Source organism: Lupinus angustifolius, chromosome LG14 (assembly GCF_001865875.1).
Source record: "Lupinus angustifolius cultivar Tanjil chromosome LG14, LupAngTanjil_v1.0, whole genome shotgun sequence".
Lineage (NCBI taxonomy): Eukaryota > Viridiplantae > Streptophyta > Magnoliopsida > Fabales > Fabaceae > Lupinus > Lupinus angustifolius.
The window spans coordinates 1,380,169-1,405,159 of record NC_032022.1 but is presented as its reverse complement, the minus strand read 5'-3'; the positions used below and the strand labels follow the sequence as shown (position 1 = coordinate 1,405,159).

Genomic DNA, 24,991 nt, shown 5'->3' with positions numbered 1-24,991 from the left:
AAAAGAACTAATTTGACCCACATTCGAAATTTTTGTAGATCATTTTGAGTTTTTCAATTTTTGAGAGACCAATCTGGTAAGGTCAAAAAACATAAGAGACTAAAATGAGTGTATATAAGTTTCATTATCATTATCATTAGACTTTAGCCCTTAGATTTAGGTTGTCTTAACATCATTCCTTTGAGATTTATATTGTTAAAGCACATTTATATCCCTTACAATATAAATTTCAATGAACATCAAATATAATTTCTAAAATCAAACCAGTGTTCAAATATAATCAAGTCAAACTTCAAAAATGGTTTTAACTCTATCAGCTGCATTAGCCTTTGTTCAAAATTTTCAATGTAAGTAGCCAACCATTGCCATTTAATCTGTAGAAAATCTTAATTTCTTTTAAAGGCAGTTCTTAGAGTCAAAATCATTCTCATAATTACATCATGCAATTTCATTCCCTTGACATCATGCATTTTCATCCCCTTTAACTGTAACATTTTCTGTGACTTCTTTCTCAACTTTTATATCTGATTCTTCTTCCTCATCATCTGATGAAACCACTGTTTTGTGATGGAAGGTTTGCTGAATTCTTGTCACTCCCTTTTCCACAGGCCCTATGGCTTGATTTATGGTCAGTGCAACATCTTTGACAACCTGTTTTTTTCATTTACATATTAAAATTATAACATTCCGACAATGTAATGTTATGAAAACCGAACCGTACTGACTGGTTCAACTGGAAACCTGGTGAACCGGCCTCCATACTGGTACGGTACAACAATTATGTCAGTCATGCAGTCATACTAGTCAAAATTGGCCAAAACTGATCATACTGACCAGTTTTCAATTGAACTGTACAGATCATTCTGATCAACTTTAATTTAAAATTAATTTTGTAATGAACCTGACTTAATTTTTACCACACACCAATACCTGACCGGTTGAACCACTATAACACCATACCAGTCCGATACTAATATCACTGCAACAATGGATACTATTTGGTCAAGAGTAACACAACCTATGCTATTGTTAAGCAATGAACTTACTCTTTGGCCACCTTCAACAACAATGTCTTGGACACTCTCTTTGACACTTGTTCTTGGAGCCTCAACTTGAGTTGTTGTTTCTTTAACCACAGCTGATTTCTCCTCGCCGTCGCCTTCATCTATCTTCACGTCCGCTTCTATTTTTTCTTCTGTAACTTTCCCATATGCAGAAGCCGGAAGAAAATGATAAGGTTCAGCTGAAAATACATAAACATGAGCAACAGCTGCAATGGCCATCTGCATAAACATGGACATGAGTTAAGTAGTCTTGGATGAAAAGGAAATGAAAATATTCAGTTTGGAATATTTTTTCCTGAAAATAAGAAAGAAATTTGGTTATGATGTTTAACAGAATTCAGTAACACAGCTATCACTGCTATCCACTGAACTTCATTAGAAGGTGGTTCATTTTTTTTTGGTATAAACAAGGGTATCCCCTCACTATATGGGTAAGGAACTAATCCTATTCGGTGTGTGGCTGCCCCCTCCCAACAAGTGTCATTCCCAGGAGTCGAACGTTTGACTTTTTAGTCTATCTGGGATTTCAGTGAATCCTTACACTACTAGACCAACACCTTGTTGGTAAGCGATTCATTTCATACACCTAAAAACTAACAAAATGAAAAGAATCACCCTTGATGTTTCATTCAATCAGATCTAGTTTCGCGAAGTTTGCATGCAAAATATAGAGATAAAGCTATTAGAGTTGAAAGAGGCAGATATACTTTACCACGTTCCTTTATATTTCTGTATTATATCTTATAGAGTAAAAGTGGCTAAGACTAAAGATATCAATACTACAGCATAAAGAGGGAACTACCTCTATACAAATCAAGAAATCCTGCAATCCAGTTTGTAGTTTTCCCTCCTTCGGTAGCACTCCGATTGTATACAATAGTGCAATGCCTACACCTTGCCACCAAGTAGCGAACACGATAGCCTTAAAGCTGATGAACTTTGCAAGTGGCTTTATCGGTTGAAGTCTCTCATGAGTTACATTATAGAACTGAACAAGGCAGTATAATGCCCACATCTGGCTGAAGTTCAAAACTACTGCTATATATGGATACCTGCAAAGTGTGGAGACCATGATTACCATCGGCGTTGACGTTGACCGAAGTTCAACATGCATTAGCCTAAAACTAATCACCAAGTACAATTCATAGAAAAGAAAAATGCATGGTTCAAGGTTGATTTTTTTTCTGTTTTTTATTAATGATTGCAACCTTGTCTTCATTCAGTTTTATGATTTCACGCGTTTGTATGAGAAACAGTGACAACAACAAAAAACAGAAAATGTTTTCTCTAACACAGATTATAAGGTGAACTTTGGTTCTACTTTTGTATGAGAAACATACCCGTAGTACCACTTGAATTCGCCATCACCATAAACACCACATAGTTCCAATATAAGTGCTAAGAATGCACAAACAGTCTTCAGGATCATCTGCACTATATCTGAATGACATTACAGTTGCTTTTATAACTACAATGAGCTCATATTTAAGGAAAACTTCAGCTACTTACATATTGTACTAAACCGAATTTTTCTATTGTGAGAAGATCTTTTCCGAGCATGCACGGATGGCAAAAGAAGTTGCAAAATGAGCTGTGTTGTATGCCATGATTCTCATCTGATCCACCCAACAAGGGTTTTCTATGGCTTTCTTCAGATTCTTCTTCAAGTAGTTCTATAACCCTTCGCTCGCCACCTATAAATTCATCGGAAGAATAGAATTAACTGAGACATTTTTGGAGTTCTGACATTCAGCATCATGTTATGCAGTCTTTCCTAAAACAGTAAGTGGGGTCGTTACATGGATGAAACAACGTCAATAGTGCTCTATCATAAATACTAAGTTAGAGTAAATATGAGCGAAAAACTGCTACAACAAATTGGCGTATATATAATTATTTATTTATATTATCAATTTCACAGCCTTCTGAATTCAGTTGCATATGCAACATGCATTTTTTATTTTTACTTCCCGGATTTCTCTAATGGCTAAAAATTATTCCAGTTTATCCGAGAGGAAGAATAGATATGCAAAATATCAAAGCACCCTTAGCAATGTTCTTACGAGTTGGGATACTGAAGTTGCATCAACTAACTTACCAAGGCAAGAAATCAGATATCTTCCGAAAGAATACAGGGCAAAGGCTTCATAGTAGTTTCTTAAAATGTCACAAGCAAGAGATAGTCTTGGATTCCATAAAGATAAAATCTGTAAGGGCAGGGAGAGAGAAAACAAAAGCTCAGAGTTATTATAGATGTCGCTATCTAACTCGGCAGACGACAGCGTGACTATCCAGATTTCCCCGACATTTAACAAGAACGTGCACCATTGTGTTTTACGATGGAATTTCTATGCAACATATTTGGCTTCTAGATTTACTACCGCCTCCTCTTTGGAGTGAAAAATTCCCATGCTTCATGAAGAATAGTTGCATTATTTTTCAGCTAATGCTCTTTTACACAGAAACCGGTTAGTAAATTTGCCATGCAGGTTTCTCATTAGACTGACTAGTTTTTATGGGACTAATCTGCCATGCCTATATTCTTAGGGGCAAATTTGAGGGGTTATTAAAAAAGAAAAGGAACTCAAAAACAAGCCTATACCTATAGCATCCATAAACCTTCCAAGACTAGATGTTGTTGTTCTCCGATTCACTTAGTGTTCATTTGCGAGTTAAGTTTTGGAGGGAAACGAAAGGCTTCTAAGCCATCTCACAAGTGGATTTCATGGCCTGAAGCCTTCTATTTCTCTTCCTTCCCCTCTAAAACCCAATTCACAAACGAACCGTAACTCAATGGTGCCAAAAGGAAATCAGGAATGTTTTTTCAGAGTATTAGAACCTTACTGATTCAGTCGCGTAAATTGGAACCATAGAAATAACAGCAACAATCCACTTCTGTTCCTGAATACAAATCAGATTCAGATTAGCAGAACTTGTTCCTAAATGCTTATAAAAAAACCATTAAAGTTAAAAGGTTGCAAGTAGAAATATATGAAAGCATAAAGCATGTGTTCATTATGTTTCTTTCTATACTCGGCATGTAACAATGATAATTGAAGGCACTACATTACATATTCTGACATTGAAATACTATAATTGTAATTGTAAGTAAATAAATTTAGAAATATTTAACTGCAATGAATACAATTTTAACTAACAAGATTGTTCAAACAGAAATGAGAAAAAATAACTCACTGCAGGATTGGTATACGATCGAAGATGTCGAAAGATGAGAAAAATGGAGAGCACTAGAGCTATCAGCACACAACACCCACCAATAACGAGAGCGGGTTCGCGAAGATTGTCATACATTCCTTCATAGTTTGAAAAACTATTTGATGCCATTCCTCAATCCTCAAGCATTTTCCTCTCCAGGCACTTCATGCATGCATTTTTGGCAACTTTTCCTATTGCTGTGATTCATGATTACAGCATAAGCATATCAATACTACAATTCGAGGAACATTTCCAATTTCCACTCTATAGAAGATAGACGAGTATTTTTGGTACTACCAAGTGTGTCCCCTAATCCCTTTCGGGATGTGTGACTGTCCCTCCCAACAAGTATCGCTCACAGGAAACGAACCCTGAATGAGTATGAATCAAGCTCTTTAGCAACAACCATTTGAAATACTAGTCAATGTCTCAAAACATGACACTCTATTTCATGACAAAACACCTTATTGAGTATAATAATTGATATTAAGGTAACATTTAGGACAAGGACAAAACATGTTGAAATGTGATGTTCTATTATGTTTTCTTTGATTCTATCCCTTTTGGTCCTGTTCTATTCTATTCTATTTATAAAGTTGAGTAAACATAGAATAGAACTCATGCTTTTTTTCACCATATTCTGAAATCTGAAGCTACTACCAAACACTACCTAAGGTTTCAAAGGCTTTATGTGTGTATGAATTTTCCAACTACTTGTTACATTCTCACAAGAAAAAAATAATCTAAAATCTAAATTAAGAAATCCAAAATCATGCTTTCAAATTTTCAATGTAATAACTGGAATCCAATCTGTGCTATACAAAATACAATCAAATAAATAATCAGTTGCAACATATAGTGTGCATTTGATTTAGTGAGAACTGAGGGATAACACAACAATAATCAAGTCTTTATCCTACTAAGTGGAGTCGACTATATGGATCGAACGACGTCATAGGGATAACACAACACAATATGTAATTGTCTTCAGGAGAGGAAGTCACGATTCAAATCCTGGAAATAAACTCGGGGAGAACCCCAATATAACATAAACATAAAGTACAAGTTATAGAAGTAATATTAACATAGTAAGTAACCTTTTGAGAATGAAAATGTGATATAGAAGAAAAGTTGTGTGTCTCCCCAAACCAAACTCCGAACCTGTTTACAACAAAGTTGCAAGTGTAACAACCTTTGCATGCATCTTCACAACTTTGTGTAACTCATGACACGTTTTGCACTAACTCAAATGTCACATTCCATAAAATGACACGTGTACTTTTATCTTATTTTACCAAGTTTTATATAGTGTTATTGCCTCGTACATCATTCACGTGTCATTTACTCTTCAATATAAATAAATGATGAATAATATAGTCACTATATATAAATCTTTATATTAAAAGTATAAAAATTATGTATTGTTGTTGAGATGAAATTTAATTCAGTTATATTTTTTTACAATGTTGAAACTCTTATACACAATCATTTTGTATTTTTTGCTGGTCAGTGGTGAAATTGCAATAAGGCAAGTTAGATAAAAAATGTGTATCTTTGTTCCTTATATATTCACACTATTATTAATTAATAGTTAATAATGTTAATAAGGAGAATTTGTTGTTTAAAGGCTTAAATTAGTTTTATTTCGATTTAAGATTACTAATAATTTATATTACTTATATGATATTATCTATGGTATAAAATCTATACACTGACAGTGTAAAGATTTGTACATAGTCAATGCATCATACACCATCCATTTGTATTACTTACTTTTATTTAAAAGTCAATAATAATTAGAAATGAATTGTAGATAATATAGTAACTATGTAAAAATCTCATTATTGTCAGTGTATAAATCTTTTACTTATTATCTATTTAAAGTTAAATATATTATTCATAATCATTGTACATTTTGTATCTTCTATTTTTTTAGTTTATACCTGCTCAACAATTATTTTATGTTAATGACATTTTTTTGTAATCTACATATTATTCTTACTTTTCACAACAATAATGGACTTTTTGTGAAATTATCCTTCTCTTTTTAAAATAAGCATTACAAATCTAGTAGCTTAGCATAATGGATAAGTTTTTTTTCTTTCTGAATTTTAGGAATCTAGTTCTGAAGTCATGTTTTTAACCTGAGAAAAGATTATTAGTAGCTTGACTTTTTTTCTTGAATGCCATTGGTAATTTGGAACAAGTAGGTAATGCATGTTGGACATGTGACAGGGGAGTCTCCAACTATTAGGGAGCTCAATTGTTACATGAGTATGGGAAAAGTGAAGAGTCATAAGTAAGATACTATGTCTTGAACCAAAACCTTAAAACATTAGTTTCATGAGTCTTTCATTCTTATAAACTCTTTCACTCCTCTCCATGTATCAAATGTTGAGACTTCACATTTGAACAAACTCAACTATGCAAATAACTTAAATGCTTGAACTACATAGTAGCTTTATAGCCCAATAGTTATGTTATATCCATAATCATGTTTTTGTTGATTGATAAACTTTTTTAAAAAATAAAATCATTTGCATGTGGTGAGAGGTATGATAAAATATTTAGAATCTCTTTACCTTCTTTAACTTCAAATCACATTTTTTCTTATCGGTGCGTAAAGAGAGCTAAAAATACTACAGGTCTATAAATTTTCATTGTCGATACCTTGGTTTAGGATATGCAAATCAAGCCAAGATTTCTCCATTATATTTAAAAGGGCATTCATTTTACACATTTGCATCATCCTATATATGTAAGAGGTTGATGAGGGAGAATCGAACCTAAAGTTTAATATTCAAGACTTGTAGATTGTGCATTACCTTTATTGTTTTCTTCTTCTTTGATGTAAGCCAAACCCTAAATTCCAAATATTTGAGTTACTTCACATCATTAGATTTTAAAGGTTTGAAGGTGAAAACCTCCATTATCGGCAAAAGAAAATACACCTCCTTCTTACAATATTGAATGTGATGTACCTATCGGTAAGGGTGGAAAAATGCCAGGTCAGGTTAGGCTTTGCCTTAAACAGGCCGAGCCTGTATAGCATATAGGAGTCTGGGTCTCGCCTGTTAGCTTGTTTAAAAATTTTTCCAAAGCCTAGGCCTGACCTAGCCTGTTTAAAAGCCTGGTCTGACATGTTAGCCTGTTTAAAGGCCTATTATACAATATTATATTGAAATAGGCGATCATGTCTATATTTAAATAACTAATGTGCATATTTTTAAATAGATTTTTATAATACTAACAATTAAATTATATTTTTGTATACATTTTTATATTAAAATTACATATATAATAACATTACTTATATATTAAAATTATAAAATATGAACATTATTACATAATATAACTAAATAGGCTGGCTGTTAGGCTTAATAGGCCATTTGGATGACCTAAAGTCTGACCTGTTAAACTAAATAGGCTTTTCAAAAAGCCTGATCCTAACCTGTTTACGAAAAAAGTCTAGCCAGACCTAGCATGTTATAGGCCAGGTAATAAACATCCGGTAGGCGGCCTGACCTGTTTCCACCCCTACTTGCTGATAATGTAACATTTTAGCCTTGACATGTGATTCCTCTTAGTTCATAAATTTACTAAGTATGTCACTTTTTAAACTTAAATAACCCTAAAATATTTTATTGTCCCTAAAGGAATTTCCTCTTAATTCATAGACTTATAGTCACATACCCCATTTGTTTCTAATTTTAAAAATGTAAAAGTAACAACAAAACTAAAAACAAACTTAAGAATAAAACCTCTAGATGTTCCAAACCCATTAAACAAATGTTATGATTCAACCAATCATTTATTAATTAAATATATATCAACTATATTATATATTATAATAAACATAGATATTATTATTTGTAACATATAATTACTTAACTATATTATCTAGTTATATTCAACTAATTTTTTTGTATTATCAAATATATCTCTCATCATATAAGTAAGAGAATAATCCATTTTAGATGCATGACTGCCTCCAACAAGTATCAATTATATGGATCAAACTTTTAATCTTTTAGCTTTTCGAAAATCTTCCGAGACCTTACACTAATAAACTCATTATCCGTGATCAACCATTTTAGTTGCGTCTCAAATATGATAGAGTACATAAACAATTTTCTGGTGGAACCTTCTTGTACGCTAGTGATAGCCATGCTATGAATTAAACTCAAAATGTCAAATACATCATGCATTGATCTAGTGATGTAAGATTTCATTGAATTTCAATAGTGATACTTGTTTAGAGGCGAAGACCCGTAGTTACTTACCAAAAAGAAAGTGAAAGATATCTCCCAAAAAAAACTCAAAGGTCAAGGAGAGTTGAAGTTTGTTTTCACACACTCTCTCTTCTTACTCTTATCTCAATATACCAACCTGATAACTTTCACATACTACATCCAATAACCATTCTATCTTTCACCAAAAAGGTTCAACCTAACTCCTTTTAACTCTGAATTGCTCTTTCATTTAACCTCACTTTTTCATAAATTTGCAATTTTTTTGTGTTTCAGATTGTGGGTTTGGGGTATAATTGAATTTGAGTGAGGTTTTAGATCAAAGTTTGTTGCTTTTTCAGGTTTCACTCAAGAATGAATCCAATGTCTTGGGCTACCCCAGATGATGAATTACTCTCTACCTCTCTAGCCACATACCTTGACAGTATAATCTCTCTCTCTCTCTCTCTCTCTCTCTCTCTGCCTTTATTTTATGATATGATACTCTTTTTATTTTTGTGTTTTTTATTTATTTTAAATTCATGATTTTGAAATTTTGATGTTAAAATATCATATGCAAATCTTTTATGATGAGAGCAACTTCACTAACTTGGTCACCAATTTTTTCTTTTAATTTTTTTGGGTAATGCTGTTTCATTCTGGGGTTTGTATGTTATTTTCTTGGATTGTTGCAATATGAATTGTTGGATGAAAAGAAGGGTTGAATAAAGGAAAGTTTTCATCAAAGGGGAAAGTATATTCTTATGTATGCCATAAGAACAAGTGACATAGGAAGGATGACCTTTGCCGCCTACGGCAGTAAAGGTCGTTGGGGTTGGTGGAGATTTGGGTGAAAGCTATCGGTTTAAGTCGTAGTAATGGTTTCTTAATGTACCAAAAATAGAAATGGTGACTTTTCTTTGATGTTTTATAACTCCCCGCGTTTGAAAAGTTGTTCAGTAAGTACTTTTCGCGATCCCTTGATCAATGAAGAACTTTGAGTTTAAAAACTCTCGAGGAACGACTTGCTGAGACTACACTTAAGAAATAAATAAATAAAGACTTTCTGAGAGTATTGCGTTCTCATCATTGGGGAGGCGGTGTTTTAAGGAGGACATCAATTAAGTCTAGTTTAGTGTATGACATTCATTGAGTTGAAGTACTGAACCCGTATAAAACAGTGTTATAAGTTGAAAAGAAAGCAAATGTGAATATTTAGTGGGTCGAAAGTCCTACACAGTGCTATAAATGAATGCATTTGGGGTTAAAGTAACGGGCTTTCACTCTGCTTCTGTCACACAAAAACGTTGGAATTAATTGCCGTCCTGTGTTTCTGTTACAGTTTGCATAACTTTTTCTTGGTTTTTGTTGTTGTTATTTGTTATTATATATTTAATTTTGTCCTCTTCAGTTAAAGTGGAGATTTAATCATTGAACTGAATGACAAGATATGTCAACATAGCAAAGATTTGTTCTTAATAGTTTGTATTGTTCACAGAAAAACTTCTTGTCCTGTTGCGAGATGGTCGAAAACTTCTGGGGTTATTACGCTCTTTTGATCAATTTGGTAACGTATCTATCCTACATGCATTCTCGTTATTATTAATATTACTATTTGTTTCTAATATTAACTAACAATTCGATGTGATGATCACATGCAGCTAACGTAGTTCTTGAAGGTGCATGTGAACGAGTAATTGTTGGTGATCTTTATTGTGATGTACCTTTAGGCCTATATGTAATTCGTGGGGAAAACGTTGTCTTAATTGGAGAGCTGGTATGATATGTTATTCATCATTACGTTTCATGTTATTTGATTACTATATATTGCTTCTCAAAGACGTCTAATCAACTTCACGATGTTTTAGGAATTGGGCAAGGAGGAGCTTCCACCACATATGGCTTGTGTGTCAGAGGCCGAGATAAGAAAGGTAAGCCCATCACCTACTTGATAATCAAACAGCTGGAATTTGTTTATCATGTTTTAGCATAATAATCATATAAGGGCCCATGGATCAATTAGTTCTTGTATGCAAATGCCTATTTGGCATATAAGTACCTCTTGATTCATCTATAGTATTGTTTAGTGATGGTGCATATGAAGCTTTTCAATATTGCGGGGTGGGGTGGGGTGAGGCGGACATGACTAGTTAAACAAAGTAATGTAATTACTGCAGTTTTGGCTCGTTTTCGACTATTGGTCTCTGGCCTTCTCTTTTCCTTTTTTTCCATCGGGAAACTGTCAAGTGAATTGGCTAAGTGGCTATGCAAGTTTCCGGTAGCACTAGGCAGCTTTTAATTTTCTTTCCCTGCCACTTTTTTCTAATCTTTAAAGGGTACATACCAAATCTTCCAAATTTACCAACTCCACCTAGTGAGAGGATCTGGTCGTATTTCGGGTCTATTGATCTACCTATCGCATTAAACAAATATTTTATGCAAACCATTTCTGCATCTTGGTGGGAAGGAAATGGCAAATGACAGAAATTTGCTCCTATACACGGACTTGGCAAAACAAATGCAATCACTGTTTTCACCCCCAAACCAAAATCATAGGTAATGATATGCTTATCTTGGGCAAGTGATGATGCTCTTACCGTAAACAAGAAACCATGTAACAATAAGGAGGGGAACAAGTAAAAATGACCAACAAAATTATTAAAAACCGGAAGGTCTGTAAGATTATTTTTTTGGATTTACATTGTATTGAAATTTGAAACTACGACTTCTGCCCCCACACCGTCCCACCCGTACCCAGGGGCGGAACGAGGCAGTACCAAAAGTGGCAGTCACCTCCTCCTAAAAAACATTTTCTTAATATATTATATGATTTAGAGTAAAAGTTGATTATTGTTGTTTTTGCTTAACGTGTGGTAAACTTTCGTCCCCTCAGCCCATTTTTTGGTTCCAATCCCTGCCCATTCCCAAATGTACCAGGTTTGTTCAATGTTCAGTGTACAGACTGGAACCAATTCCGGTGTTCCGATAAATGGTACTTACAATTTAAAGGTCTTAAGCATCGATAACTTTGTAAATATTATCACTTTTTTCGTCTAAAAATAGAGGTTGGAACTTGAAAGCAATTTGATTTTCTGTTAACAATATCATATATATGACAACAATGTGAGCTTCCATATATGATCGAGAATTCTTGCTCCAACATTTTCATATTTTTCTGGAAACATCAATCAGATTTCTGTTTTTTTGTCAGAGTTTTGATGGCATGTAACCCTGCATGTGAGAAAGGACCCTTTGCTCAAACTCAAACAATATTATGATAATTCATTGTTCTTATATCTCACATTAATTACTTATATTTTATTCGGTTCGCGCTTCAGGCTCAAAGGGCTGACAGAGAATCCAGTGATCTAAAGGGCACCATGAGGAAAAGGATGGAGTTCCTTGATTTTGATTAAAACATGATACCATCTTCATAATCAAACTAGCCCAATCTGCAAATATTAATGCAGCTGTGAGTAATGATTGGATAGAAGGTGGAATAATAAGTGTGGAAGATCCACATTTGTCTCCATGGTACTAGCAACAAGATTGAAAATTGAGTACTTGACACTCAAGAAAAGAAGTTAACTTTTTGGCTTTTTTAGAGTGCAACTGTGTCACGCCCTTCTGTTTGTGCTGATGCATGTTGGTGCATGTTATTGAACTCTTGAACTTCTAGTTTGGTTTTAGAAAATGTGATATAGTGAAGATAATTTTATTTGGTTGTTCATTCTCTTCAACAATACCTTTTTCAGAATATTGTTTTTGTTTTTCAGTTTTTGCTCTCTGCAACAGAGTGAACCATGAATTACACCACCATTACTCCTTAATGAGACCTTAACCAAATCACAAACATACTTCAAAGGTGTGTTATTGTATTTAGCTTAGGACAGAAAGATAAGGAAGCCATTCCCTCCTAGACTGAACTTTCATACCCTTAACTATCATGTGCTGTGCTGCAATTCTTACCATGGAAGAAAGATCCGATGTTCCAAATTCTGTTCCGTACCAATGAAAATATTCCATGTTAATTAAAAAATTAAACGTTCATTTTTGCTTTAACGTCATTGATGTGGGACATGGTTTGCTTTAAATTAAATGTTCATTACTTGTTAATATGCAATAAATTTAAAGGTTAAAATTATGAAGTGCACTATGTAGGGGTGAGCAGGATCTGATTCTACCTACTCACCCGGTATGGCCGATCATGATTGTGTCCGAATAGGGTTGGACCTCATCGAGTCTAGGGTCAGTTCAAGTTAAAAAAATTAGACCCGATCAATATTTAGGGTCGAGTAGGGACCAATCATGATTCGGTCTGATTTATCTTATGGCCAATCATTCATCATGTTTGTATATGTCTCTATTTTTTAGTTGAAAGTATTATTGATTTTCTATTTTTATTTGAAAGTATTAGTTGAAAGTATTATTGATTTTCTATTTTTTATCATGTATATATGATTAATAATATACATATATATCATTTTATTTACCAAATTATATATTCATAATAGTAAATAATATTGAGAAAACTTTATTTGAAATGAATATGCATTATATTTAATTAGGTCTAGGTTCAGGTTAGCTTCGAGTCCAGGGCTAGGTCCAAATTCAAAAAATGACTCGGCAAACATTTAGGGTCGGGTAAGGGATAAATCTTAATCCGTTCCAACTCGACCGATGCTCACCCTAGCACTATGGACCCAAGTACTTCACTTATTTTGGTGTATTTGGCTTAGTGTATTTTATATTCGAAATAATCTACCATCAAAAGGTTTCTTTGAGACAACCTTAGAGGAAAAAAGATTATAATTTCCTTATAAAATAATCAAAACCAACAATGATGTAGATTATTTAATGATAATATACTTATAATTAATTACTTTATAAACAAGTTCACGTAGGGAAATTGTAAGAGGAAACGTGGGAAAATCCTTGGGATAGAAACTTTTCACCACTAAAATTTATATCCTTGCAAATTTGAGTCCAAAAATGTTCTTAATTATTCACATGAAATGTTTTTAATAAATGTATGTTTATTTTTCATAGTAGTGTTGGTGAACTAATATTTGTATCATGATGTAGAGGCTAAAAAAATATTGGTATATGTTGCTTATATTTATAAATGGTTTTGTTGATAAGTTTAGAATTATTAGTGGATCAATATTAATGTATTGGTTGAGATTTCATAGTAACCTTAGACTTTTGAGATAAATTAATATGTATGTTTTGATAGAACTCATAATAGTTCACCAAATCCATAATCCATATAGTGGGAGATGATATAATTAATACTTTATAACATAGCAATAATATAACAGAAACGTAGAAATATATAATAGTTAGGATCAATAATAATAATAATATTAGGATAATGCATATTTTTGTAAATATTATTCATTGATTAATTATTATAATTTATTACTTAGCCTCTGATATTGAAATCTCAACAACCTGTGCCCACTTATAACATAAATTCATGTTTGTATAATAACTTTATTTTGTAACTTTATGTTTTAGTTATTGAACTACCAAAAAATTTAAAGAAGGAAGTTTATTATCGAATTTTTATATTTTTAAACGGGAAATAACCCTTTTGATTTATAAATAAATAAAAGTGTTTAGCACACAGAAAGAGTGCAGTGCTACCAGCTGGTGGTTAGAATTGATTTTATATGAAAGTGATACAAAGCCTCATTCAACAAATAGTGTAATATCTATGTACGATCGGTGTAAAGATTTATATACAGTCATTATATTATCCATTATTCTTTAAATCATTCTTTCGCGATTTAAACTGAAATTGCTTACCCTGAAACAAACAAAGTTGCGAAATTTTCGAAATGTTTGGATGAATTATCAGTCTCACTACATGAAATTGAGAGTTTATAATGTTCAAGAAAACAAAATGTTGACAAAATAATACATAGTCAAAACAAATGGTAAAAAAAAAATGATACCTAATAACCATTTTTTAATATAAAGTCTTCAATTATAACTCTACCAACTATTTTATACAAACTTTTATATATATAGTTCACCAAACAATATGAATCAACAAGATACATGAACATGTGTTCATATATCATTATCAACTTCTAAATGTTCTTATTTTTAGTTCTAGTTTCAACTTCAATATCTCTAAGTACTTCCCTTTGAATCCACTCCATTCTTTATTTTCCAAACCAATTTGCCTCACCCACCAAAAGTTACAACCTTTCAAACAAATCCACTTAAAGGGTACTTGTTGTTTTTGTTCTTGTTCTTGTTGTTGTTGAGGATTTTGAGAAATGGTAGAATACACAACAATACATAAAAAAGTGCATGATTTGAAGCATTTGTTTCCATCATCATTTACACTCTTTACTTTTCTATGGATTGCTGTGTTTGCTTCAGTTTTCTTATGGCAAAGAAATGCAATTGGTGGGTACTTTGTGGTAATGGATGGTAATCCTATAAGGACATTACCCTTGCTAAGGCCAGTGGATTTTAATTTAATAGATTTTGGAGGGGTTGGTGATGGTGTTACTATAAACACAATGGCTTTTGAAAAAGCTGTTTTTGAAATATCAAAGTTAAGAGAGAAAGGTGGTGGCCAGCTTAATGTGCCATCTGGTTTTTGGCTTACAGCACCCTTTAATCTTACTAGTCATATGACTCTTTTTCTGGCTCAAGATGCTGTTATACTTGGAATTCAGGTCAGTTTTCACTTTTTCTGGCTCAAGAAAACTGATATTAACTTTTCACAGAAAACATAATTCCTATATAAATAGTATAATGAGTCACATAAGTGCTCCAACATAGTAGGTGAAATATTCCCAACAACCATATTAACTTTTTACTGCCTAATGAATACAAACATAACAGATTCTGAGTCATATTAGTCAATACCAACCCGTACACAAATATTTTCGTCGGCCTATAAAATGTTAGGACCGACACTACACAAATCATGTTACTATGTTTCTTAATATCTTTGTTCTTATAACTTTTGTATCTATAATTCTATCATTCTCACTGGGAAATCATTTGGTTGCATTACATTGATATAAATGTGATGTATGCTATCTCTCTTTTACTCTTTCTTATCTAAAACTTTGATTTACATTATGTTTGTTAATTATCTTTAAAAAAAATATTATTACATATTAATTGTTATTTTATGTGATGAATATTAGGATGAAAAGTATTGGCCATTGATGCCTCCATTACCTTCATATGGGTATGGGAGAGAGCACCTAGGACCTAGATATAGCAGTTTGATTCATGGTCAAAATCTTAGAGATGTTGTCATAACAGGTGAATATTTATAATTTATTTATTTTTCATTAGATTATATCAAATAGCATGCAAGATGAAAACAAGTATTTGATATCCCAAAACATGTTACGGACTATTTCACGCATCAATGAAAACATATTATGTTAATTAAAAAATTAAAGTGTTAGAGATGTTTGAAATATGTTATTATATGAAATTTTACATTGCTTAATATTAAAATAGACTAGAGTATCAATGTTATATATTGGACTCAACTCCCTTGCTATTATCTGCACCAGATATAAGCAAGCACCAAACTGAAACATATACACTCTATGAGCACTTGTACCCATGAGTGTAATAGAGCTTATAATCTTTATTTTTTAATAATATCTTGGTAGCCGCTCAACGCTCGATATATGCACAATTGGCTGAACTATGTTACCAAATTCTCTTGTTTATTCTCTTCTACTTATACTATACACTTTATTTGATTGCTTGTGGTCAACGATCGCTTCCACTGCGCCGACAATTAACATTCATTGTTTTTATTATTTTTAGTTCAATATCATTAATACAAGATATGTTTCGAGACATGTTTGAAACAACAAAATATTGTGAAGTCATTGGTAGTGGAATTTTACTTTTGTTTTTCTTTTGTTTGTGATTGCTTAATTTCTAAGTATCTCTTACACACTCAATTTTTGATAAATGATAGGACATAATGGTAGCATAAATGGACAAGGACAAATGTGGTGGACTAAATATCTTCATAAGGTTCTAAATCACACAAGGGGCCCACTTGTTCAGCTTATGTGGTCTAGTAACATTATAATCTCTAATATTACTTTGCTTGATTCACCTTTTTGGACACTTCATCCCTATGATTGCAAAAATGTTACAATAAAAAATGTTACCATATTGGCTCCTATATATAAAGCTCCAAATACTGATGGCATAGATCCTGGTAAGTATATTTATATTATGCAAAGTACTATAGTTTATTTCATATCTTAATATGAAATAATCAACTAGATTGATCTATGAACAGATTCATGTGAAGATATGTTGATAGAGGATTGTTACATAAGTGTGGGGGATGATGCTATTGCAATAAAAAGTGGTTGGGATCAGTATGGAATTGCTTATGGAAAGCCTTCCAGAAACATAGTAATCCGAAACCTTGTTGTTCGATCTAATGTCAGGTCAGTCCATAACTCAAAATACTTAGGCCTACAGCATTTGCCTGGATGTAGGAGTGAGCATGAGTCGGGTTGGGACGGGTTAAGGTTTGTCCTTACCCAACCCTAAATGTTGACTGAGTCATTTTTGAACCTAGACCAGGCCCTAGAACCGAAGTTAACCTGATTATAAATATCGATCGGGTCAGCCTTTAAACCCGACCCTAGAACCAATTAAATATAATACATGCTCATTTTAGATAAAGTCTTCTCAGTATTATTTATTATTATGAATATGTAATTTGACATATAAAATAATAAGAATAAAATATTTCCTGGTATGAAGAAATATTTTATTCTCTAAAATAACTTATGTATATATATTTTTAATATGTATGTATGATGAAAAAATTAGAGAATCAATGATACTTTCGACCAAAAAGTGTGATCACGGTATACACATTTGAATAAAGACATATACAACCAAGATGAGTCACTAACCATAGGTCGGGTCGGGTCATGCTTAGTCCCTCCCGGACCCTAAAATTTAAATGGGTCTAATTTTTGAACTCGAAATGTAGACCCGACCAGCCCTATTCGAACCCGAACATGGTTGGGCCATATCAAATGAACGGGTAGAGTTAGGTCTTACTCACCCCTACAATATGGTTGCTGCTTAGCGACCAAGATGCTACAAGTTTAATGCTAATTAGTACTGGTTAAGAGGCCACAAGTTCATTAGTATCTCATCTATGTTTTAACATGGCAAATGCTAATAAGTACTCTAAAGTAATAAACAAGTTTTATCAAAGGTTGCTATATTTAATAAAACTTTCATTTGATAATAATTAGCAATACCCTTGTAACAATTGAACTTTGATAACAAAAATTTCTGTGTGAAATGCAACAGTGCTGGCATCTCAATTGGTAGTGAAATGTCTGGTGGAGTATCCAATATCACAATAGAAAACATTCTTGTATGGAACTCAAGGCGTGCTATAAGGATCAAAACCGCTCCGGGAAGAGGTGGATATGTATCCCAAATAACATACAAGAATCTAACTTTCAACAATGTTCGAGTCGGAATTGTTATAAAAACTGATTACAATCAACACCCTGATACTAAATATGACTCGAATGCGCTTCCCATACTTAAAGACATAAGTTTCACCAATATTCGCGGAAAAGGAGTTAAAGTAGCAGTAAGAATTCAAGGTAGTAAAGAGATTCCAATTAGAAATGTAACATTTAATGATATGTTAGTTGGGATAACAAAAAAGAAGAAGCATATATTTCAATGTGCATTTGTTGAAGGTAGGGTAATAGGTACAATATTTCCTGCTCCTTGTGGTAACTTTGATCAGTACAATGAGCAAGGGAAGTTGATTAAGCATTCAAGTTTTTACAATGTAACAGATATAGATTATGAAATTTGAGGTTTTCATGTTTTGTGCACTCCAACTTTATGTTGCAATAATCATGTCTCATTTTTTATGTTTTTTTGGTACTACCAACGATATTCCCTTATAGTAAATGTTGTTTACCCTTTGATCTTTTGGTGTTTATGGAATCTAGTAGGATCTTATATTACTCGATCAACGGCTTGTTCGTTCTTATTTTTATGTCTGTATATGTGAAAAGGGTAATCGTTATTTAATATGGTCTTTGTGGAAATGAATGGAGAAGAGTTTAGGAAGATAATAAGATATTTTATAAGTTTATTATCATATAAACTTTTCTCATAAATTGAGACAAATTATTTTCCTATTTTATTATTCTTCCAAACACACTCTCCAAATACTGAATAATATGATTTAACATACCTAGATTAAATTTTATCTAACTAGTAACTTGGCTCATTAATAAGGCGTAATTTTAAATCTTTTGCAGTATGTGATAACATTTTAAACTGTTAGAAGCATATTTATTTACTTTTTCTTTGAAAAATGAAGTTGATCATAATTATAGTCATCTAATAACCGAAAGTTTCTTATTCATAATGTCAATGATAATACTATTTGATTATACCAAAAAAAAAATTGTATTTTATGTACATAATCTTTTTGCTAGACTCAGAAGAGTGTAATATATATAATGTTAGTTTAAAGATTTATATATAATCAGTATATCATCTATCATTTATTTGTATTAATTTTATTAAAGATTTAACAATAATTAAAAAATAGTGATATATATTTGACTAATATTATATAAAACTCTTATATACATATGTTTTTTTTTCTAATTCAAATAGACATGACCTAATTGGAATATAAAGCACCTCTTCATATAGATGAGATGTGGTATTATACAGTAAAAAATCAAACTTTTAATATATAAAAAGTTAACAATAATACTAAAATCACTGTTTTCTTTGTTTATGTAACTGAAATTATTATTTTTATGAGCAACAAAATCAATATTAGATATACTAAAAGAGAAAATTATATATACACTAATATTATAAGAGTTTTGTATATTATCATTGTATTATTCACAATTCTCTAATTAAATAAAAGTAATATAAATGAACGGTGATAATATAGTGACCATGTATGAATCTTTACGCCCTATTTTTAACTCATACTAAAAATAATTTCTTATAGACAAAATATGGAAAATGTTCCTTTAAACACTTGTTTTGGACAATGTTATAGACATCCATTATTAACTTTGCAAAAATAGCGCAATCCCAAACACAACACACTGTAAAGTTCGTGTCTTGATCCATAATCCGAAAATTGGTACCTTTCTCTCTCTCTCTCTCTCTCTCTCCCTTTTATGATTCATTATTGCTTGAAATGTGGGATGTTTGATTTGTGTTTCTTCTTCTCTTGTGCTTAATTTTGAATATGATTTTCATTTGTTCTAATTTATGCATAGGTTCTTCATTATTTGATTTGAATTTTTTTGCTTTATGGGTTGAAATAGTCTCTGACTATTAGGGTGCTTTTGGGTCAGATCAAAATCTGAAAAAAAAAGTTTTTTTTTGAGAAAAATATAACATGTTTGGATTATGGGTAAAAAAATGGATAAGACTTTATGGGTGTTATGCTTTCCCTTAATTTTTAGGTAAAGTTCACCACATACCCTTGATTTCAAAGTTTCTGCTTAACTAGGTGCTTCCATTTCATGCTTGAGTCTCTTGTTTTGATGTGCCATTTTTATGAATTTGATACATTTTTTAGCATAGACTTTGGGAGGATTTACATCTTTGTTTGCTTTTCTTGTATGTTTGTGTTCTTAGTTTTCTGTTTGTTAACTGTTGAATGCAATTTGTTTTGCTATGGAATTTTGAGCTTGGTTACTTTACTAGGTGTTTGATTGATAACTTTGTAACAATGGGTTTGTTTTGTTTTAGCCATGCTTGGGGTGGTTCTGCATCAATTTTGTTGTGTTTTGTGTGATTTGGTAATTGTAGAATTTCTTCTAGTTTACGGTTTACCTTTGCTTTGGGATATTGTATATAGATGTAAAAAAAGTATATTTTCATCGGAGAAACTTGGCTAATTGCTAAAAAAAGCCGGCGTAGTAAACGTGGCTCCCATCTAGTTGAGTCTGGAGATGGTAGATGTATGCAGTTTTACATTGCTAGCAGAGAGGTTGGTTCTAGGATTTAAATGTGACCAAAATGCAGCATGCTCACCAAAACACTTGCATAATTGCTATTGAGAAATAATCTTTGACAAAGTTCTGCTAATCGGATACAAAACCATTTCTGATCACAACAACTGGAACTTAACTCTCGTCTACTGAGATGGAAAGGAAATCACTTTGTGTTCGGTTCAAAGGAGGGGAAGGAATGGGAAGGATTTCAACAAAAGGAAAGGAAGAGAAGGGAAAATAATTTTCCGAATGTTTGGTTAGAGAGGGAAGAGGAGGGAAAGTTTAAAAGTTCTTTAGTAATTTCCCGCCCCTCCAAAAATTCTCACTTTTAGGGGAAGCAAAAAGGAGATAGGAACCAACAAGACGTTGGTCTAGTCGTATAAGGCTCTGCTAGATTCCCAGAAAGACCAAAAGGAACGACACTTGTTGGGAGGGACAGTCATGCACTCCGAAAGGGATTAGTTCCTTACCTAAGAGTTGAAAGGTTACCCTTGGTAGTACAAAAAATAAAGGAGATGGGAGGGATTTTGGCTCCATTATTTTCCTTTCCATCCCCTCTATATTTCTGAACCAATGAAGGGAATGGAGGTTTCATTTTTACAATTCCATTAGTAGTGCACTACTTGAGCATAAACATGAAATCGGGAATGCGTGCAAATATTTAAAGATTATGTCTTTCTATTCTATAGTCTGATGGATACTACTTGAAAGAAGTTTTTTTGTTGGTGGTGCAATTTGAGCTGTTCAATGGTTAAAGCATATATATGTTGATTCTGACAAAAGAAATTTATTTTTTTCAGCTATGGGAGAAATGAATTGGGTTCAGCGCAAAATCTACCTTTACAATGTTACTTTTGGGCTTTATATGTTAGATTCGTGGGAGCGATATTTCTTCAGTATCCTTTATGTTACTGAGTTATTCTCTTTTACATGGTTCTTAACCCCTTCGTACATTCCTTTACAATTTCCCCAAAAAGAAAACTTTCGACCATTTGTAGATATTTATCGGGGAATCAGACATATCAGATGCTAGAAAGTTACTTGTCATATATACTTCTTAGGTAGTCTAACAATAGTGGTTTAGGTGTCTTTTGCAGGTAAGACAAATAAAACCATGTCAGAGATTTTTGACAAAAATGTTGAGGAATTTCTTCGATTTGTACTATATCATGTCTATGGTAATACTGCTTCTTTGAGTTCCTAAACTTTTACAGATACTTTGGTGATTGTATTGATATGGTTCGTACTACGATACTTTGCCGAGTTCTTCAAGAGGTAGTGCAATTTATCCCTCCCTCCCTTCTCATCCATCTTTTTAATTAATGCCATAAATGGTACTTCTCAACCTTGCATATAGTTTCCTGAATTCTGATGATGGATGTAGTTATTAAGTCTATGCTAACTTCGATTTCAATTTCTTCACCTATACCTTCATCAACATATTAATTTAAAACTCATAACTTTATATTGACCTTACAATGCCTATATGTAGATTTTGAAAAAAGTCATGATTATATAGTATTTGACATCTTTACAAACTTCTGCGATGATACGACAATTGATCGAAAACTCAAAACGTAAGACTTTTCCGTCAATTATTTCCTTCACTACATAACCACAGCAACATACAATCCTAGTGGCAATTATATTCTTGGCATCTAACTTAGTTACCATTGCCAATTACTACATGATCTTGGCTTTGAATGTAAATCTTTTGTAGTACATCACCATACTATTCTTAGCGCCCGATATATCTTATCTTACGATTTAACTCTTGTTTCCAATTGTGATTCTTTCAATAATCTTTTGCTGAGTTTACATAGATTGTTTCCAGTAAACCACAGTCCTAGTACTTAGCATCCTTTCGCGAGTTTCTTCGGCTTCGTGTCGGAGCATGTTCTAAAATTGGATTCGACCTGCATGGAAATAGGACCTTCTTCCTTTTATAATTTGTTACCCTGCAATTTCAAGAGATTATCTGTTCATACTGCAACTAAAATTACTTTATGAGTTTGACCCTTTCCAATTTTGAAACTGCATATGTTTTTAGTGCCAGGTATGTATGGTGAGAAGCAGAATCATTCTCACAAGAAGACTCCAATGTGGATCATTGGATTTAAATTAGCTTGTGAATTTGGTAAAGCTGGTTTGGAATATCTTGTACAAGTTTCATTTTCCGGATTTGAATCTTCGATCTCATGATTACTAAACAACAACTTTATTGTAGTAGGATGTTCATCCTCTAATTTGGTTAAAATGTATTATAATAAGAAGTAGAGGGAGCATAACCTTATAAGCTAGGGCTTGTTTCATTTTACATTTATATGTTAACTTAACAATTAATGTTCTAAAATGTTCTAATTCAATCAACCAGTTTATTAATGTATACCAACAAGGTGTTAATCTAATAGTGTAAGGTCTTGTTAGATTCTTAGAATAACCAAAAAGTTAAATGTTCGATTCTTGAGAGTAATACTTGTTGGGAAGAGCAAACACTTCAAAATAAATTAGTTTCTTACGCAATAGGGTGAAGGGATATCCTTGTACTACAAAAAAAAAAAGGACTAATATCAAAGCAATTCTTTTTATATACTTAAATTTATTTTTAATTGAATAATATAATATTCATGTACTGAAAACGTAAAAGTTTATATACATAGACAATATATTATTCACCCTTTATTTATATTAATTTTATTCAGATTCGACGATGATTAAATATAAATGATGGATGATACAATAATAATGTAAAAAACTTTTATATTATTAGTGTATATATTTTTTTCTTGTTAATTGAATTGATTGTTAATATAAAATGTTGGTCATAATAGGAAAGAAATAAAGAAGGTCATAACCTAACATGTGCAAAATGTCAACAAAGGATAATAAACATGTGATGAGTAATAACCTTTGACTTGGCATAATTTTCATGCCAACCAAACTTGACTAACTCCAACTTTCTCCATTATTTTTTTATCCAAAGTTTAGACTCTGCAGTCTGCACATCATCAAATATTATAATCATGTACGAACTAAAATAAATAAAAACATGTAATTTCCCAAGGCTTAAAAAATAAGTTAAACTCATTAAATAACAATATTCTTATCGCTTTTTTCTTCTATACTTTGTTCTACACTTTATGTTTCTTTATGTCTTTCTCTTCTTTTATAATAATTCCCATGTCCTTGTTTCTTCTATTATTTTCCTCCATAAGGTAGACAGGTTGGTGTATTCAGAGCTCGGGTATATATCTGCTGTTTCAAAACAATATATCATTTCATGTGTTACATGATTGGTTAGAAAAATAATTAATTATTAAAATTTTAATTTAAACACATTTTTCAACTAATTATAATTACTGACAGATAAAGTAACACATTTGGGACGGACGTGTACTCGCTTAGAGCCCACTATTTATTTGTGTTGAGTTGTGGGCAAATACAACTCATGATAATTTTTGTATACTACAAAAAATAAAAATAAAAAAGCTATCATATTTGCTTATATAATAATAATAATAATAATAATAATAATAATAATAATAATAATAATAATAATAATAATAATAATAATAATAATAATAATAATAATAATAATAATAATAATAATAATAATAATAATAATAATAATAATAATAATAATAATAATAATAATAATAATAATAATAATAATAATAATAATAATAATAATAATAATAATAATAATAATAGTAAAAAAGGGTAACAAAGAATCTCTAGAAGTTGTACTGCTCTTAGGATGAAAACTGCTTCTATAATAAAATATAAGAATATAATTTATATATGATAGTATAAGAATTATTTTACACAATTAATGTATTATTCAATTTATTTTGATAATGCAAAATATTAAATTGTTTAGTATTAGATTAATCAATTTGTTGTTGCTATTTATATAGAAGTCACATCAAAACTTAGTCTTGTTCCACATGGCTCAACCAGAACTTATGTAAGTCAAATTAAAATTGTTTAATAAGATTAGTCGATAAACTAAGTTATAAATATAAATGACGTCTAAAATATATATAAATAAAAGATATTAATAATTCAAGATATATAGTAGGTGCCATAAAACAATACTAAGTATGAAAATAATAAAACATGAAAAATAATGATTAGAAATAAAATACTATAATTTTGAAAACTTATAAAGGTAGAAAAGGGGAAATTTGTGCAACACCTAGCTTATGAGTTTGTATAAGCAAGCAACTAATTCAAATAAGATTTTTTTTAATCAAAACCCCATAAAATAGCTCGCTTTCAGTCAAATAAATTATTTATTATCATGATCAAAATTATTGGATTCATTATATAATTTTTTCCTAATCTAGACTTAAGTTACTTTTTGTTTTTGAAATAATCGTTTAGGTTACTTTAATGATATGGATTCGTAAAAATAAAACTGTTTTATAGATAT

At 31.7% G+C, this 24,991-nt stretch overlaps 3 protein-coding genes and 2 long non-coding RNA genes across 11 annotated transcripts; 3 read left to right on the top strand and 2 right to left on the bottom strand.

Annotated features, from left to right (window-relative positions):
* On the bottom strand, positions 244 to 5,452 carry LOC109327061 (protein LAZ1 homolog 2). Of its 5 annotated transcripts, none has more exons than XM_019560058.1 (9): positions 4,260 to 4,790; positions 3,909 to 3,965; positions 3,163 to 3,271; positions 2,686 to 2,758; positions 2,574 to 2,611; positions 2,405 to 2,504; positions 1,867 to 2,116; positions 1,047 to 1,283; positions 244 to 651 (listed from the first exon to the last, which is right to left on the bottom strand). In XM_019560058.1, exons 1-9 carry the CDS (start codon positions 4,407 to 4,409, stop codon positions 463 to 465), a joined length of 1,203 nt encoding a protein of 400 aa, XP_019415603.1. In that variant the 5' UTR covers positions 4,410 to 4,790; the 3' UTR covers positions 244 to 462. The 5 variants fall into 5 exon arrangements, with proteins under 5 accessions (XP_019415603.1, XP_019415604.1, XP_019415601.1 ...); XM_019560059.1 differs by having other exon boundaries at positions 2,405 to 2,498; XM_019560056.1 differs by adding an exon at positions 5,378 to 5,452 and having other exon boundaries at positions 247 to 651; positions 2,405 to 2,493; positions 2,574 to 2,758; positions 4,260 to 4,477.
* Positions 8,611 to 12,237, top strand: LOC109326995 (sm-like protein LSM1B). Of its 2 annotated transcripts, XM_019559955.1 has the most exons (6): positions 8,611 to 8,722; positions 8,872 to 8,954; positions 10,008 to 10,076; positions 10,171 to 10,286; positions 10,378 to 10,440; positions 11,848 to 12,237. In XM_019559955.1, the coding sequence occupies exons 2-6, from the start codon at positions 8,885 to 8,887 to the stop codon at positions 11,923 to 11,925; spliced, it is 396 nt and encodes a 131-aa protein (XP_019415500.1). In that variant the 5' UTR covers positions 8,611 to 8,722; positions 8,872 to 8,884; the 3' UTR covers positions 11,926 to 12,237. The 2 variants fall into 2 exon arrangements, with proteins under 2 accessions (XP_019415500.1, XP_019415499.1); XM_019559954.1 differs by lacking the exon at positions 8,611 to 8,722 and having other exon boundaries at positions 8,752 to 8,954.
* LOC109326992 (probable polygalacturonase) lies at positions 14,608 to 18,448 on the top strand. 2 transcript variants are annotated; one of them, XM_019559951.1, is made up of 5 exons: positions 14,608 to 15,207; positions 15,688 to 15,778; positions 16,488 to 16,736; positions 16,821 to 16,974; positions 17,861 to 18,448. In XM_019559951.1, exons 1-5 carry the CDS (start codon positions 14,800 to 14,802, stop codon positions 18,384 to 18,386), a joined length of 1,428 nt encoding a protein of 475 aa, XP_019415496.1. In that variant the 5' UTR covers positions 14,608 to 14,799; the 3' UTR covers positions 18,387 to 18,448. The 2 variants fall into 2 exon arrangements, with proteins under 2 accessions (XP_019415496.1, XP_019415495.1); XM_019559950.1 differs by having other exon boundaries at positions 14,609 to 15,207; positions 15,688 to 15,808.
* LOC109326996 lies at positions 19,553 to 22,922 on the top strand. The gene is made up of 4 exons (XR_002105303.1): positions 19,553 to 19,694; positions 21,357 to 21,452; positions 21,771 to 21,831; positions 22,607 to 22,922. It is a non-coding gene; the product is annotated as an uncharacterized LOC109326996 (long non-coding RNA).
* Positions 21,349 to 21,764, bottom strand: LOC109326997. Its single transcript, XR_002105304.1, has 2 exons — positions 21,576 to 21,764; positions 21,349 to 21,500 (listed from the first exon to the last, which is right to left on the bottom strand). It is a non-coding gene; the product is annotated as an uncharacterized LOC109326997 (long non-coding RNA).